General features: G+C 38.7%; 2 protein-coding genes and 1 pseudogene across 3 annotated transcripts in view; all 3 read right to left on the bottom strand.

Moving 5' to 3' along the window:
* LOC137975980 (melanocortin receptor 5-like) overlaps positions 1-9,402 on the bottom strand; it is a 76,392-nt gene extending 66,990 nt beyond the window's left edge. The window contains exon 1 of the mRNA XM_068823215.1: positions 9,335-9,402. The gene's annotated coding sequence lies outside the window, so the exon portion shown is untranslated. The remainder of the gene's footprint in view (positions 1-9,334) is intronic.
* LOC137975919 (melanocyte-stimulating hormone receptor-like) lies at positions 7,273-8,239 on the bottom strand (annotated as a pseudogene).
* A 3,428-nt stretch (positions 9,403-12,830) lies between the features above and the next one.
* The window catches only part of LOC137975333 (adenosine receptor A3-like), a 5,738-nt gene continuing 1,068 nt past the window's right edge, over positions 12,831-17,500 (bottom strand). The window contains exons 2-3 of one of the 2 annotated variants that reach the window (XR_011117564.1): positions 13,846-16,887; positions 12,831-13,408 (exon numbers count right to left, since the gene is read on the bottom strand). Coding sequence is in view for 1 of the 2 variants with exons in the window: in XM_068822424.1 (XP_068678525.1) it covers positions 15,786-16,694 (909 nt within the window). In the remaining variant the exon portion in view is untranslated. Of the gene's footprint in view, positions 16,888-17,500 lie in introns of both variants that reach the window. The other variant, XM_068822424.1, reaches the window with a different exon arrangement.

Below are 17,500 nucleotides of genomic sequence, written 5' to 3'. Positions count from 1 at the left end.
TACTATATATCGGCTGGCCAAACCAGCCTTCTTCAGGTACAATGAGAGTTTACATTGGAAAAAAATGTGATAAAACATGGCAGTTACAACGAATTTGAATTCAAAGACTAAGAGTAACGGATGAAATAACGTAAATGACTCTAAATAATAAACTGAAATCTAATACGTTTCTTCGCGGGTATTAAGACCGTTGGGATCAATTGTCCTGCCTTTTGAAATTACAAAAGCTTCCCTGGCCTTATGGATTGAGTCTCTGTTAGAAAATATTTTTTCGATAGGAATTAATTGCATGTCCTTAGAGATGTTGTGGGGAGAGGAGAGGAAATGTTCGGCGACTGTAGTAGGTTTGAATTTGGTGTTAGCGTTATCTAAAGTGCAGCGGTGTTCTTTAAAACGGTCTTTTAAACGTCGTTTAGTTTCTCCTATGTACTGTAGATGGCTGCTTGCTTCAAAACTCTGAAATTTAATAGATTACCTGTTTCTGTCGGCTACAGGCTGATGGTATAATATTGTGGCATACCGATGCAAAATAATACGCTGCTGAAGGCTAGTGATGTGTCCCATCATGATAAATTTTTTGATTTTTGTTTTGTTTTTTTTTGCATCATATAATAACCTTCACTCAGGAAATGCACTTTTCGATGCTTTACTCTACCAGTAAATTGCTTATAATTTAAAAATACCTCTGATCCAGAATATGATTCTGACAGCTTTCAATATTACATTATCATAAACATAAATTTTCTCGTAGCCAAAATAAACCTATAAACCACACCTCACTTGTCCTTAAGGACGTCCGCGCGAAAATTTTGCAAAATTGATTTTTTTTCTGAGACTTTTACCATTGAAAGATGATGAGTTAGTTATGTCAGAAACGTAAAAAGATGGGGGTCACCGACTTCGTTTTGGGGAGAAAATGCTCAGAAGAACACCCCAATTCTGAAAAAATCGGGCTTCGTTAGCGAATAAGGCCACAGTGTCTGTCAGCCCAAAAATATTGCAATTAGATCTTTGAAGTGAAATTTTCTCTCCTAAATATTGTTTAAGTGGACCTATTAAGTGTATTTAGTCAACTGGTTAGGTTGCTCAAAGAACAAGTCATAGTTTCACGCGCCTTGCAGCCGCAAGATGCCGAATTCGATGTCCTATACACCTTATTCCAAAATGGCCGCCATTTAGATATTCTTTTGTTTTTATTGAAATTAGACCCTGATGCCTCGTTCAGGGAAAAATATTCTCTTGAATTTTCAGCTCAATTGCGCAAGAACGAGGCATCAAGGGCTAATTTGAATAAAGACAAAAGAATATTTAAATGACGGCCATTTTGGAATAAGGTGTATGGACAGAAATCTTAAAATTTTTTTTGTTCATTTTTGGGTAATGTGGAGATAATTGTAAATAAAATCTGTTTCTGGAAATAAAAGTTGGGGTCACCGAACGTTCAATATCGTTACATCCAGGCAAAGCTATAGCAATAGCCATCTGCCCTATCATTGTTCATTTTATTACCTAGCGCGCCTGCTCATGCATTACGTGGCGTATGAATTTGCGTGCGCAGTAAGAATGCGCACAAACAATTAGCGCGAACGTCCTTAAAAACCCCCTTAATTTGTCAGCCGATTTTCACCAAATTTTCGGCATATATTTCTCAAAGATAAAGGAACAGCTACCCACATTGACAAGTGCCTAGAGAAAATCCTCTGAAAAAAGTTTTAAACATTCAGCTGGTGGAATGGGGGCGGCATTCACTGACACAACTTACAATACTAACATTGTTTACAATTCACTAGTAGCGCAGCTCCGGCGACCCGAAGGACCCCTAGGCGGAGCCCCATATCCATATGGGAAAGAAAAGGAAACCCATGAATTAATTTTCTCATGCTTATAATAGCTACTGGTATTGCTCGTGGGCGCGTACGCACGACGCGACGACGACTACGACGACGGTGTCGCCCAAGATGGCGGCCTTACCCCAGCTAATAGGCTGACAGAGACATGCACCTTTGGTTTGTAGCGTCCCTCTTTGATAGTGGACATCCATGTTATGGTCAGGTGAAGCTATGATCTTTGCAGTTATGAGAGCAATTTTTGCAATTCATTTTTTGATTCATTTCATATACCATTTCATCATTGATTCATTCCTCACGGGACCATTAGAACCCACAAATGACCAGCTCCCAACGTCAGTGGCTTCACAGCTCAGTTGGTTAGAGCGTCGCACCGGAATCGCGAGGTCACGGGTTCAAACCCCGTTGAGGTCCTGAATTTTTCAGGCTTCTCTACGTAATTGCAAAAATTGCTCTCATAACTGCGAAGATCATAGCTTCCCCTGATTTCATATCTGCAGTTCATATATGATTCATTTCATATACCATTTCATCATTGATTCATTCCTCACGGGACCATTAGAACCCACAAATGACCAGCTCCCAACGTCAGTGGCTTCATAGCTCAGTTGGTTAGAGCGTCGCACCGGAATCGCGAGGTCACGGGTTCAAACCCCGTTGAAGTCCTGAATTTTTCAGGCTTCTCTACGCAATTGCAAAAATTGCTCTCATAACTGCGAAGATCATAGCTTCACCTGATTTCATATCTGCAGTTCATATATGATTCATTTCATATACCATTTCATCATTGATTCATTCCTCATGGGACCATTAGAACCCACAAATGACCAGCTCCCAACGTCAGTGGCTTCATAGCTCAGTTGGTTAGAGCGTCGCACCGGAATCGCGAGGTCACGGGTTCAAACCCCGTTGAAGTCCTGAATTTTTCAGGCTTCTCTACGCAATTGCAAAAATTGCTCTCATAACTGCGAAGATCATAGCTTCACCTGATTTCATCTCCGCAGTTCATACATGATTCATTTCATATACCATTTCATCATGTTATGGTCAATTGACAATTATCAAAATAAGGTATCCGCTGACCGGTATCACGTGGCCATATCCGCCTTGCATACGGCGGGAGCTACTGAAATTTAAACTGACCAATCAGAATTCAGCGAGCGGGAAAAACTGTGCTATCCTTGTGCTATCCGACGTCACGCCAATTGTTTACGTTCTGATCGGTTAGATCGGTGGACATTCGCTCAGCCTTCTTTTGTGACTCTCTTGACCGTTGCTTCTTTGAACATGACGCATTGTTCCGGACAATTAATTTGCCAATCCACTTTATCCAGTTTATGACATGGGCTAGCATGTGATTAACAACCACGATCGCTTTTTGAACTTTATTCTGTAGAAGAAGAAGACGTTGCTGAGTGAACATTTTTACGACGAAATGCCTTGGTTTGTTCAGCACTTTGATGTCCGATTACTGATCAATCAAATTTGGTCCTCTGACCATATGAAGTTTTTTCAGCTCTTGTTTGTGTCCGTCATGATCGAACTTCAGGTGAAGCGCTATGCCGCTTTATGCCGACTTCGATGGCTTTTGATGAGCTTGCCTGCCCAAATTGTTGTTGTATTTGGGCAAGATTGGTCTTATCGGGTTGGAACTTAAATAGTGAGGGGAACAATTTTTCGTTCATCTGCTGTTCCAGACAACAAACAATCCTGTTGGGTGTGACCATCGTCTATCTGATCTGGAGTGGAGTTTTCGTTCAGTGATTACAACTTGCGATTGTTCTGCAAACATCCACGTAGCATGCAGCACTTAGCCTTCTAGTGACTCGAGGATCCCCGGCCCGTTTTGCTGTTTCAAAGGGAGTCGTGCATTTTTGAGCAGTTTGTCTTCAGTGCTTGTATTTTTTCGTTTGTTCCTGGTGGCACAAAGTAACTTTGATGATTTTAAAGAACTTGAATCCTTAATTGAATTAGCAATTTTTTTATTAGAAACCAACAAGCGAATGGTACACAAAATTAGGAGAAACTGTTGGTTGAATAGACAATATTTGTTGACATAATTATCTACCCAGTTTAAGTGCTAAGCTCAACAAGTTGTTTGGCTCCACAAGTTTCAGTTTCAAGCCAGGTACAGGTACTGTTGTACACTACCATAGTTCTTTGGAAATTGAATAGCTCCTTGAACACCTGGTTGCTTGAGAAGAAACTTTATGTGTTTGTTCTCTACATTAGTGAATGCAGCCACTAACTGTCCATTGTGGATAAACTCCAGACCAACTCTTCTTTCAATTTAATATTTGTTCTTCGCAGGGCATCAACAATGGTGTCCCTTGTAAAATGTTAGTTTAAAGAGTTTGTTTAAGTTATTTCCCTTTTCATAGGGCACTGTGGTTGCCAGATTCACTTTCAAACTTATCATGGAAATGTTAATCACTACCAGTGAAAAGTCAGTCCCTTGAATTGTTGATAGAAAATTTATTTAAATGCATATTGAAACATCAGTTGAGGAATATTTTTTCCCCACTTTGTGAACCTAACATACATTGCTGCCATTTGTTTATTGCTTGGTCATTCAATGTCTTGATCACATCAAGTAATTTATTTTTTAGGTATTGTGTATCTTTATCTAAAAACTTAACTGGTTGCTTTTTGGAGCCCTTTTTTGGCATATTTAGATAGGCAGGAAATGTTCCACGTTTTATGGTAAATAGTTCTGCGTAGTTTTAAGGAATATTGCAGCCAAATCTAATTGAATATGAGACTAAAATATGCTGTTTGACATTTTGTGAATTTAAAGACTATTAATATTGTTTGCACTTGTTTTAAAAGGCTTAAGGTTGGCACTCAAAAGTGTTCCTTCAATAATCTTATTCTGTAAAGATTACCTTGGAAGAATTGGATTAAGGCCAGTTTTTTGTTCTAGCTTCTTTCGCCAGTGTCCTCTGAGAATGGAGTTGATTTGGTTTTGCCCAATGTTGAAAGATGAAACAATGCCTAAACCAACCAGCCACAAGGAATACTTCACGGTGCTTTTTTACAAACATGGACATGAGGGTGCTCGTAAGCATCTGAGCATTGTTTTGCATGCTAAAGTGTTATTATAAATAATTAATTTCTCTGAGAGAGTCTTCTTTTCCTGTTGGTCATTCAAAAATTGTTGGAATAGCTTGTTTGAGCTGTTGGATAGAGGCAGAACATTTGATGAGGCCCTCCTGGGGAGAGGAGTCCTTGTTCCCTTTAAATATTTGCTTGTGTTTCCTTGTTCCCCAAATTACTTTCAAACTTGTTCCCAGCTTTTTGATCCCTAAAATTTAAATTGGTTTTCTTCCCTTGTTCCCTAAAATATTTTGATATTGTTAAAAAAACCAGTGAGGAACATTAAATTTTAGTTACCTAAATTTTGAAATTTTAGATACCAGATATTTTATTCATATTCTTACATTTTTATGTATATATTTATTTTTTCTTCAATATTATTTTGTGGAAAACCTGTAAAATAGCTTCAGCTAAGTGTTTCTACCCATGTTAAATAAAGTTTATGTATGTATGGATGTATGTATGTATGTATGTATGTATGTATGTATGTATGTATGTATGTATGTATGTATGTATGTATGTATGTTACTCTGTTCCCCAGTTCAAATTAGCCATGTTCTCTCCTTCCCCAAACCCCTGGGAGTGCCTCTTTGTTGATGTTGATTCTCTTATTGGCCCAATAGCAATTCACTGTCGAATTGCAAGACACAGCAAGTTCTTATTTGGGATTGAGGGAAAAATACATTTTCGCACAATACAAGAAACACCATTTTGACTGCCCCTTCTAGATCTTGCTGTTTTCAGACATGAATCACCTTGTTTGCAACTTTCTGGCGACCTGCGGGAGGGCAAGCTCTAGAAACTCTTCCTTAGCGAGCCTTCCGCTGAAAAACTTTCCAAGTCTGGCTTTCCGGTGTTAGGGGCCGAGGTTTTTGTGCAAAATTCATCAGCGGCTTCCTTGCTGCTTCCAAATGGTGTTCCTTCGGGCAATGGTTAGTAAAAGTTTTGTAGTGCTTATACAAATTTTCGCTACTTGAAAATGTATGTTCGCACGAAACAAATATCAGCTTGACAATTTTTCATTCCCGATACTCCATTTAAAATGCACGTGAGCGCCATTACTAATAAAGGGCCAGAAAACCATTTAAAACATTTTGCGGCAATTTTTTTGTCAACAAACTTGGGTTGTCGGCGAGCAGAATTCGAACGTGAACTGTTGTGCTTTGGCTTTTATTTGTGCTTTTTCTAACTATTCTAAGACAAATTCAGGCTGGTATTTTCGAATCAAGTGTAAGAAGACGGCAAAACCGTATGTATTTACTTGAGTTAACTTCGCGAATAAAGACTTTGAACGCATCCTTTAGACGGGGTAGATTGACAACAATGTCATTTACGCAAAACCGAAATGCACTGTTTCCGGTGAAAGGCCAAATGATTGACAGGATAGCACAGTTTTGACTGCCGCGCACACTGCGGGCGCGGGTTCCGTATGCAAGGCGGGCTCAAGTATAGAACTCATCGAGGGCGCGTCTTTTTTAAAGTTGATCGCTGACTAAGTTCTGGTTTTTGATTGAATCGCGGGTTAATTAATTAACTTGTTGGCCGGTTTGTTCGGAAGCCGGTTAACCAAAGATTATAACTATAAAAGTTAACCGAAGTATTATTTTTCTTGTATGTAAATGTTTTTCACTCCTTTTGTTTTTGTGTATTTTGAAGACCTTAGATCATTCAAACTCAAATCAGAAGGCCAAACAACAGAACGGAAAGCCTCACCGTAAAGTTACAAAACTCAAATCAAAATTCTCGCTTATCCTGGGTTAGTTTAATCGGGCTCTGAACATGTCCGCTTTTAGGCTTAGCTAAATCTATATATTAATTTGCTCTACTTACTTACAAATGATATCTTATCCCGCTTGAAACTAACTAACTCCACTTTGCTATATCATGTCGGCTTAAGTTTAACACACTTAATTGATTAGAGTGTAATGAGAAGTGCTAGTTTTGTACCCCATATAAACCATGTGAGCGTTAGCCCTACTGATGGAAATGGGCCCACACAAGGACAGAGAAAAACTCTGACCAGGGTGGGAATTTCCATTAGTAGGGCTAACGCTCACATGGTTTATATGGGGTACAAAACTAGCACTTTCATTACACTCTAATCAGTTAAGTCTGTTGAAATATAAACTGCTACACGGCCAACGTTTGTAAAAACGTAATCCTTCCTCGTACTATAAGTTGTTAAGTTTAACACACGTTGCTAACTGATATCTCTATTTGGATCATTTTTGGTGTCAGTCCAAAAAAAAATGTTTGTTTCGTAAGTTTTTCTTGATAGGTAACTGACTCTTGATAGCAACCAGCCATACCGTCTAGGGTTTCGAGGCAGCTAACCCGGAAAACAGTTCAACTTGTTGATGGAGTCCTTCACTGCTCCCCTCACTTCTTTTATTTTCCAACAGTACAGGAATGGATTCAACGTGGAGTTCAACAAAAGAAATTAAGAGTAATCGTTACAACATGGGCTCGGTGAAAAATTGTCGAGTGTAACCCAAGCACGCCACGTAAGCCTGTAACAACAGCAAATGGTAGATAACAAGCAAGTAAAGTCATTTGTACCCACAAAGCACTAGACACGGTCTTTCTGTATCGTGCTATATTCAGTGGAATTCGTGCTTCATGTGGTTGTCCTTGGGACTTATTAGACTTTACTTGAGCTTTGTGCCGGTGGAGGGTAAGATAAATCTTTATGCAGCAAAATATGGAGGTTACTAGACATAATAGCATTATTATGGAGGTAATCGTCTCAGCTATGCGAGGCTTGTAGCACATTGTTATTGAAAAGCTAGAGCTAAAAAGCCAAAAACAGACCACGAGGATCCATACACGTATCAAAGTTACCACTTGCCTGTATCTTAGCCTCAACATAAGGGCGAGAAGTCTGTCTACACTTATTGCCGTTATTGTTAACACAGACACCCCACAAAAAATGGAGCCTATCGTATTTGAGAGTATGGTAGAATAGTAGCACAGCTTGGAATGTTCTCGAGCGAAAATAAAGGTTACAAAAAGAGGGTGTGAAATTAGACCCACGCAGAAATCTGTACTTGCGAGGCAACCAAACAAAAGTTTTGATGGCGGATGAAGGGAAGAGACTTTTCGAAGAGCGACAAAGATCAGAACATTCCCCATTAAAGCGGTGATGGAAAGGAGAATATTCAATGCTGAAATAACTGTTGGAAATGGTTCCTTTACGCTCGCCAAGCAACAGAATTCTTGAATTGTCGTGCAGTTTCCAGTTTCAGTGAAATCCGGCTTCATGTTTGGTCTCGATAATTTTTCCTTTTTTTCTGTCATCAAAATCTTCTTATCTTCACGGTCTTTTAGAGGACTCCTGCTTCAGATGATACAGTTTCATCTGTGTTTCCTGAAAAAAAGAAAGTTTATAGTTTAGTGCAGAAAGTAGCTCTCCTAGACAACTAACATTGAGCAGCCTTTAGTGAACGACCCAGGCATTTGCATCTCACTTACTACGTGATAAAGCATGGATTCACACACGTGTCAATATGCGAGTAAGAGGTAAAAAAGGTAACAGTTTTACTATGAGCAACAAACTATTCTTCGATCAGAACAGTGTCTTGGTGTTTCTATAATTCTGTTGTGGTTTCTGCCGTGCACTAAAATCGCCATTTTTATCTGAGAGTTACAACTACTTTTGCGCGTGGTTTAAAGAAAGATAAGTGAATTTTGGAGAAGAACTTTGGAGAAAAATGACTCCTATGAGTTCGTTGTCAAGAAAAAAACGCCACTTTGATAAAATGTGGTAAGAAACCCGGGCCAAAGAAAACGAGTAAAGAAGAAAGATCGTTCCATGAAGCAAGAAGAAGGAACTCACCGCTACGACAAAGGCCCATTGTTCGACCAACCGTATGGCCTCCAACTGAAAGGTTGTAAGTATAGCACTCCAGTAAAGGGTTACCCTACTGAGTTTCTGATAGTTTCCTCGTTTTCTTTCGGATCCCCGGTTGATCAGTTTTAGTTCCTAGTTTCGCAGTCGTTTCCTCCACGTTTACTTTTTCTTTCGCTGAAGAGAATACTTTGTTGCTATTCAGTTTTCTTGTGCCAGAAGCCTTTCTGTTTTATCTCAATTTTCCGTCATCGCAAATCAATATGAATTTAAAATAGTATTTCCAGCAAATTGCAATGGGTTACAGTCAACTTCCGTTGCAGCGGACACCCTGGGGACCAGGATTGGGTGTCCGTAATAGCGAGAGTCCGTAATAACGGGGTGCGAGAGAATTTTTATTTTAAACCATATTTACAGAAGGGGGTCATATCTGTGTTCATTTTCATTAACTCCAGTATCTTTTTCAGACCCGTTATTGCACGTAAAGAGCGTCAGAACTTTATTTACAAGCAGAGCAGAACTTAACAGAACAGGAGTTACGTACCCTTTGTGTACAGTACTAAGTTCGTAAAAACAATCAGCATACGTTGCAGCAATGTCCACACATGCATCGTTTTGGTTTCCTACCGTACTGAAGTACAGTAATCTACATTTCTAAAAGGAAAAAATTTCAAGGAAAAATCTGAACATCAGCTATTGATTGCATCAGCGATCACATTGTCTTGAAATATCGTTACAATCGGCTCTGTGTAATTCTCCTTTGAATTGCAACTTCCCCCACTTTGTCGCCAAAGAGACTAAATTCATTAGCAACCTTAACTCCCCTCTAAGAATCAAAAAAGCAGAAAAAATAGACTTGATATGTGTGCAAATGTTCCAAGATTCTGCTCGGTGTCCGCTATAACGAGAGAGAAAACAAAAAAATTGTGACGTTGGGACCGCATCAAGTGTCCGTAAGTCCGTAATACCGAGAGTCCGTAATAGCGGGAGTTTATTTCAGTCAAACGTTTGTAACTTACGCCGGGGATTTAGCTGCTGTCCGTAATAGTGGGGTGTCCGTAATAGCGAGGTGTCCGCAAGGCGGGAATTGACTGTATTATCATTACGCCTATCTTGTTCTAAGCTTGTGTTTCATTGGCCGACAGCATGACAGCGTTGATAAGATGTGATTAGCTTGGAAAACATTAGGAGACAAAAACTCGGGCTTCATTTTTTAAAATAATTATATTATAAATGCACCGAAGTGTTTTGTTTTTGATATTTGAGATATTCTCTTTCTTAAGCCTTGTCATATCACGAATATCGGCCAAATAATATTACATCCTTTTAAGTCAATATATATTTTCTCATTAACCAAAAGCAATATCGAAAACCGCTCACGCACTTTTTTAGTCCTTCATAGTGATTGGCAAGATGCAGCTTGTTTTATCGTTAATGCCCGTACAAATCTAGGCAAATGAGTTCCACTGCTTGCGCCCGCTTATCAACAACTGAAATCTTTAAAATAGTTATTTCTTCTAATTCTTCATTCGATTGGCTTTACGGTGATATAATTTTTATATAGTTTTGATAAAACTCACAAGAGTACAAACGATTTTTCAAAACACCCCTCTTGAAGGTCTATGGTAACCTTAAGGTTAAGATGCAAAACTTTATTTTCCTAAACGTTCCCAAACTAGACGTTTTTAGCGACTCTACGTCATGCAGTATTGTCATAAAAGAAGACGAAATCTTGAGTCAGTCGACATACATCATTGATGTACGGTTACCATTTTTTCTTGATTCAGTTGACAGAACTCTTTAACTGAACTTGCAGGCTGCTGTGGAATACTTTTCAGAATATGAAGAAAACAGCAAATACAGCAATACAGATGTCTCCACTGTCAAGTTTCTGAGTTTCTGATTAAAAAAAAAATCCGAGTAGAGAGCATATAAACTTTCACGAACAGGAAATCAAACTCCTCAGTGGCCCTTGGTGGTACTAATTACTTTAGGTTGAGACATTTTCTTTGACATTTCCGAGGATTCAAATGTCAGGTTGAAGATTTAATTTCCGTAAGGAAGCATCAACCCATCCTTTGCAACGAACTTCAATCTAATAGATATATCACCTGCGTTTGTTCCTATTCAGTTTTCGTGTGCCAGAAGCCTTTCAGTTGTATTTCAATTTTCCGTCATCGCAAATCAATATGAATGCAAAATAGTATTTTCCACCAAACTGCAATGGGCGAGAGATACCTACTAGATAATCTCTTGACATTCAAAGCAATATTGAAAAAGGCTCACGCACTTTTTTCAGTCCTTCATCTACTGATTAGCTAGAAGCAGATGGTTAATCGTAAACGCCAAACGAATCCAGGCAACTGAGTTTACCAACCACTGTCAGTTTTGCGTTTGGAGGCCCGCTTATCAATAAAAATTTTTTTCTGATTCGTTATTTGATTGGCTTTACGTTGATGTATTTTTTTTGTATAGTTTTGTTAAAGTTTTCAACCATTTGTTTCCATTTCGAAAATGTCGGAAATTTTGGTGGAATGGAAAGGTATCATAATCAATATTTCATTTCTAGGCTATCAGTAAATTTTACAAAACAACACGTCATTTCGTATCTGGTAATTGAAATTCTCGCTTATTCTCAGCTATCATTTAAACCTCATCTACTAATTTATTGTACTGACGTATAATGTTGGTCGGGTAACACTGTTCAAGTTTATTTATTATTCTTATTACATATTACAAAAGAATCACTCTTACCCGCAAATAGCGAAAGCTAATCTAGGCGGGTAGAGTGAAATTGATATATTTACATATTATACAAATACAATTTTAAATTGACGTATATTCAATACTTAAATTGATGCCTATATAACGTTTTGTAAGTGAAACATAATAGTCGGTATGCCAACATAATCCTCCTCCTCATTGAGAATTTGAATTAAGTAGTGTCGCATTTTATTCTTGAAGCATGGCTTAGATAATTTCCCCAGGTCTGGAAGGATGCTATTCCATATTATTACGCCTCGTTGAGAAAAAGAGTGATTTGATGGGCTAACCTGGAATATTTAGTGTAGATGAAGACTTGTTCTAGTTGTCTTCAATGAGAAAGAGGAAATAAAATTTATTGTCGAAAAAGCCATCCAAAGAATCAACTTGTAAAGAATATTTTATCTGTAAGAATCAAAGATGATACCACTTGCTTCTCGCTTTTCTCAAGAATCAAAAGCTGATGTTAATTATGTTATGTTATTTATTTGTTTGAGCAGGTTGAAGTTTTGGCAGCTATTCAGCTGATGTGGACCTGCTATACCCAACCACCCATATACTCACAAAGGACAGCCACAACACCGGGAACTTCACCCCCTCACTCTTCTCGAATAGTGTGTGTGTTCTTTAACGTCCCAAAGGGAACTAATGAACATGGAAGATATTTGTGAGACGGGGCCTACGGTTTATAGTCCTTATCCGAGAAGACTTGAAAGTCTAACCATTTGCGGATGTAATTACAAAGGCAGCACTTTCTCGTCAGTTATTTAAAGACCCTGAGTGTTGGTCCGGCCGGAGTCGAACTCACGACCTCCCGCATGCTCAACCAACTGAGCCACCGGTGCGCGGTATTGGGTCTCGTATTTTTCACTTTTTGCTCATACTGCAACATAAATTAATTATTTCACTTCGTACCCTTTCGCTGATGACAGATAAAAATCCACCAGTCACTGTTTCTATGATAGTTGACTTCTCTGAGCGTTTAGGGTAGTCATGTCGTAACACTGGTACTACGTTGTTACATATTTTCGTGCATTGGAGTATCGAACTGCGTGAGCGCCAAAAACATCGTTATTGTTGAAAGAGAACATTCGCTAACGGAACACTCATCTTGTTACTACATTTAGAAGACGTTACTCTCTCAAACAGAACTATAATGGCAGATAGCTATTTGGTATTTCTTAAATAAATTGCAAATAGTATAAACGTTTCATTGTCATTCTTTTTGTTTTTAAGGCAGAAAAGTAGAACTTAAGGTTTTTACAAATATTGACCACTCAGTGAAACAAACAATGGACGCGATCTTTTTTCTGCTTTTATATTTACAGAATTGCGAAGAAAAAGTGAAGGATTGTAAATACGGAGGATAGTAAATATACATGTAATCAGCAAACACCATGCCGAGTCTCACCAACTACCAACTACTAACTGCACGCTCACAAAAGAGTTAAGAGGAAAAGCAACTTAAATGCCTGATCGTGTTCTTTACTGCTTGCTTCATCTCTTGCATCTTCCATTTGTACAGGAATGGATTCAGCGTTGAGTTAAACATACTAAGAGTTAATGTGGCATCTATTGTTAAAGGGAGAGGTGTGTGAATACCTGTAACTAATTTAACTGCCACTACACCAAAGGGAAGATAACAAGCCACTAATGATATCTGCAACCATATCGTACTGGATGCTGTTCTTCTGTACCGTGCTACACAAGGGGAATTTCTCCCCCGTTCGGTTGTCCTTGGTGAACATGGTGTTGTACTTGAGCTTGGTGTTGGTGAAGTGTGCGATAGATTTTCATATAACAGCAAGCTGAGACTATTATACACAGGATCGTCACTGCAGAGGAGATGCTAGCGCTATAAAAAGGCATGTAATGTAATATTGGGGCATTAGTAATGTTTAAAAGCCAAATTGTGACCGCAAAAACCCATACTCTCCGTAAGAATATTACTTGTCTGTATCTTAACCCCAACAAAACGGCGAGAAGTCTGTCCATACTTATTTCAGTCAGTATCATCAAAAAGAGACTCCACCAAAAAAAAAAGGGAAATGTGGAATTAAGAAGTAGTAAAGAATAGTAGAAATGCTTGGAGCGTTTTGAGGAGAAGAGAACGTTGACGTAAAGAGACTGCGCAAAAAATTAAATACAGTATTAATATTTATTTGCCTCACAAAATCTGGCCTGTATCGATAAGTTATAAACGCTAAATCAGTGGAAAAGACACCTCCGTCCCTCCGTCCTGATTTAAAACCAATATGGCGGTTGGAACGAAATTGTTTTTCTTGTATTTACCTTTAAAATAGTCGTATTTATTCACGGTGAACTAAGATTGTTCCCAGTATTCAGCCGGTCCAGCAGTGATTGAAAACCTTGTGATATCACTAGAGTCATAAAGGTAAAAAATCGTTTTAAAGCTTGAAAAATCTGATTTACCGCTTCAAAAAGCAAGAAAAACTCGAATCTGAATGCGCCAATCACTGTGCATGTTTTATTTAGTTTAATTTAACTTTGTTCCTTTGCGCTAAAATTCTATAAATGATGCCTGTTGTTGTTGTTGCAACGAGCTTTGAGCTATTTAAAACCTGACCTGTTTTCATTTTCATGTTATTTTTTTCAGCCAAATAAAATAATATTCGCGTCCGGTAAAGATCAAGATACATTTGCTTTGAAAATTTGTGAAGTAGTTAACACGATGAAATAAGAACAGTAGGCTCTATATCACAATCATATATAACAGCCACTGGTAGACTGGCTCTTTTAATTAAATTATTTAAAATAGTTTTCCTAAGTGTTTCAATATCAATTATTTCAAACTCTTATTCAGATGCAAATTCAGATTCAATTTCATCTCTCCACCCTGTGTATTTTTATCATGGTGAAACGTGTGCACAAATAGTAACCCTATTTAACAGTAAAAATGCACCTGCTGATGGCGGAAATGAGCCTTGATACTAGCATTAATACTTTCTAACTAAACACTAGACATTTAGAAAATTATAGCGAGATAAATTGGTTGTGGCATGCAAGTCACGTTAATCAAGGAGCAGAAATTGAGCACAGTAATTCAACTTCTTACATATTCAAACTGCACTTTTTTAAAAGCTAAGCACATTTTCTATCGGTCTGGATAGGGTTGATGGGATCTCAGTTATGAGTTCAACTGTCGGTGAATTTTCTGCTACTATGCAGGGGCACCCAACGAATCTGTTCCTCACATTATCTGTTCCCCAGAGGAATCTTGCTGGCTGGCAAAAATACAGGTGTTTCGATGAGCTGGCTGGGAAATTTTGTTATTGATAGAGGTTTTGCCTGGGAATTACTGACTTTTTCTAGCATTTCAACCCGAGCTGGCTGTAGAAACTCTGAAGACTGAAGACGACTAAAAAAAAAAAAGAACCCCTTTCCTCTCCCAGAGAGTAGTCACGAACATACGACGGCTGGTCAGAGTGATTGCACTTGCGCAAGAAACCTGTTTTGTCCCGGTTTTGTCGCTTTTATTCCGTCGTTTTGGATCGAGGGATTTGAAAGCGCGCGGAATTCCTGGCTGGGAAATAAATTTGATCAGCTGGCTGGCAAACCAACCAATTTTATCTAGCTGGCTGGGAAATTTCTTGTGTGTGTTGCTGGGAAAAAGGAACAGATAATGTTTTCCCAGCAACACTGAAAAACACCTGAAAATGCCTTAATAACATTTATTTTCATTAACTGGGGTATAATAATACATTTTACGACAAATTGGTCGTTGGGTGCCCCTGACTATGCAGATAAAATTTCATCCCTTTTCTCTTCTATCAGTAAATCTTGCAAAAACGCGTGATTTCGCTTCTGACAATCTCAATTTTCATGGTTATCCAATAAAACCCAATTCAGAGCTCGGTATCCGGTGTTGGCTGTTTAGATAATACATACATACTTTATTTGCACAGCTCTCTGTCTAGGGCTCTTCCGCCGTCAATACTAACAACTAATTACATGAATATATCCTAATATGCTAAAACCAAAAGTTACAAATTTAACAAATATTTACAGACTTTAGCCTTAAACTTTTTAACATAAGTTTGCTTAATCTCGTTTGGGAGGTTGTTATACAACTTTGCTCCCCGAAAAGCAAATGATCGTTGCCCTGTTTTTATCTACAAATTGGAAGGTCTGACTCTCCACTGCCTCTAGTGTTCCTGCCGTTAATCTTCGAACGCTGAAGTGAATTGAGATTGTAGCATTGGCTACGACGATTAATTACAGAAACAACACATTTGTGTGATTGTGTCCTTCACTGCTTGTTTCATTTCCCTTATCTTCCAACAATAAAGAAATGGACTTAGGGTCGAGTTCAACATAACAAGAGCTAATGGGGGATGCCATGCGAGGTTGGGGAGAGGGCCATAAAAGAATACTACCGCTGCCACTGAGGCAAATGGGAGATAGCAAGCCACTAATGTAATCTGCACCCACAATGCCGTGGATACTGTCTTTCTGTATCGTGCTACATTGAGTGCAATTTGTTCCCCGTTTTGTTGTCCTTGATGTACATTGTCCTGTAAGTGAGCTTGGTTTTGGCGAAGTACTTGATAAATCTTCGTGTAGCAGCAGGTCGAGACTATTATATACAGGATCACCTCTATAGCAAAGATGCTATAACCAATGGATAGATGGTAAATTGATATCACGGCATTCTTTGTGCTGTAAAGCCAAACGCAGACAACAATGACCCATACCCTCCTCAAAGTTACCACCTGTCTGTACTGAAGCCCCAACGTCAGAGCGAGAAGTCGGTCCACACTTATTGCAGTCAGTGTCATCAAAGATACGGCACAAAAGGTTGCAGAAGTCGAATTAAAAAGGACCCTTGAATAATAACAAGGTTTGGAGTATTCAGAAGACAAGAGGAGGATGATATAAAGAGGCTGCGCAACTAGGCCCACACAAAGATCGGTGGTAGCAAGGCAACCCAACAAAAGTTTTGATGGCGGATGAAGGGACGAAACCTTTGGAAGAACAGCAATGACGAGAACATTCCCCACAAGCGCAGTGATGGAAAGAGGGATATTAATTGCTGAAAAAATGATCTTTGTCTTTGGTTCGGTAGGAGTCGACGAGCAATAATACTCTTCACTTGTAATAATTCCAGTTAGGTTCTGCATTTTTGTTCCTTGATACTGATTGTTACTGCTGTGTTCTTTCTAGTTAAAAAATAGCCTCTATTGTATCTGTGGTGCTTTCCGGGAAAGCCCTCTGCTCTAAAATTATTTAAAAGGCCTCGCGAGATACGTCCAAGAGTTTGCTATTGCCTCGAACTCTAAGTCTCATGACAACGTTTAGATCGATGGTTTTTCCCTGGAAAAAAAAAAGAAAGTACACTTAAATTGATTGATTGATTAATGGATTGACTGGCACAAATGGCTATTTTTCTCAAGAGCTAACAAATGCAAACTCCGACTAACACAGATTTGTAAACCTGAAAGCCGAAGAAAAACTTCCTTTATATAGCAGGATAATCGGCTTGAATTGCTAAAAGCTCGCTTTGACCTCCCATTACAGGTGAGTTCCTGCAAAGAGTACCGTTTTGTTGATGGGAGAGTTAAATCCTGGAAAGACCGACGGTTTTTACAACGTCATTTACAAACGTAGGATGTGAAGAAAAGAGTGTTTCTTTAGAGCGCAGCGCTACCATTTAGCGAGAGATCCTTTAAGTGGACGCAACATATGCTTTTAGAGGACATTGCACGTGCTGCCTAGATTTGGCACTTTCGAAAGTGCCACAGCAATTAATACAAACTTTACAACAAACGTGGGAGGAAGGGCAATCTGGCTGTTTTAAGAGGATATCAGTTTCGTAAATTGATTTAAAATGATTACGTCTTTAATGCCTGTTATTTGCAGGCGGCATTGAAGTTTTGCTAAGTTTTGTTTTAGTGTGTAGGTCCGATGGTTAAATGTTCATTGCCAG

The sequence above is a fragment of the Montipora foliosa genome, chromosome 11, assembly GCF_036669935.1.
Source record: "Montipora foliosa isolate CH-2021 chromosome 11, ASM3666993v2, whole genome shotgun sequence".
NCBI lineage: Eukaryota > Metazoa > Cnidaria > Anthozoa > Scleractinia > Acroporidae > Montipora > Montipora foliosa.
The sequence above is the reverse complement of the archived record's forward strand: the minus strand, read 5'-3'. Positions and strand labels throughout refer to the sequence as shown.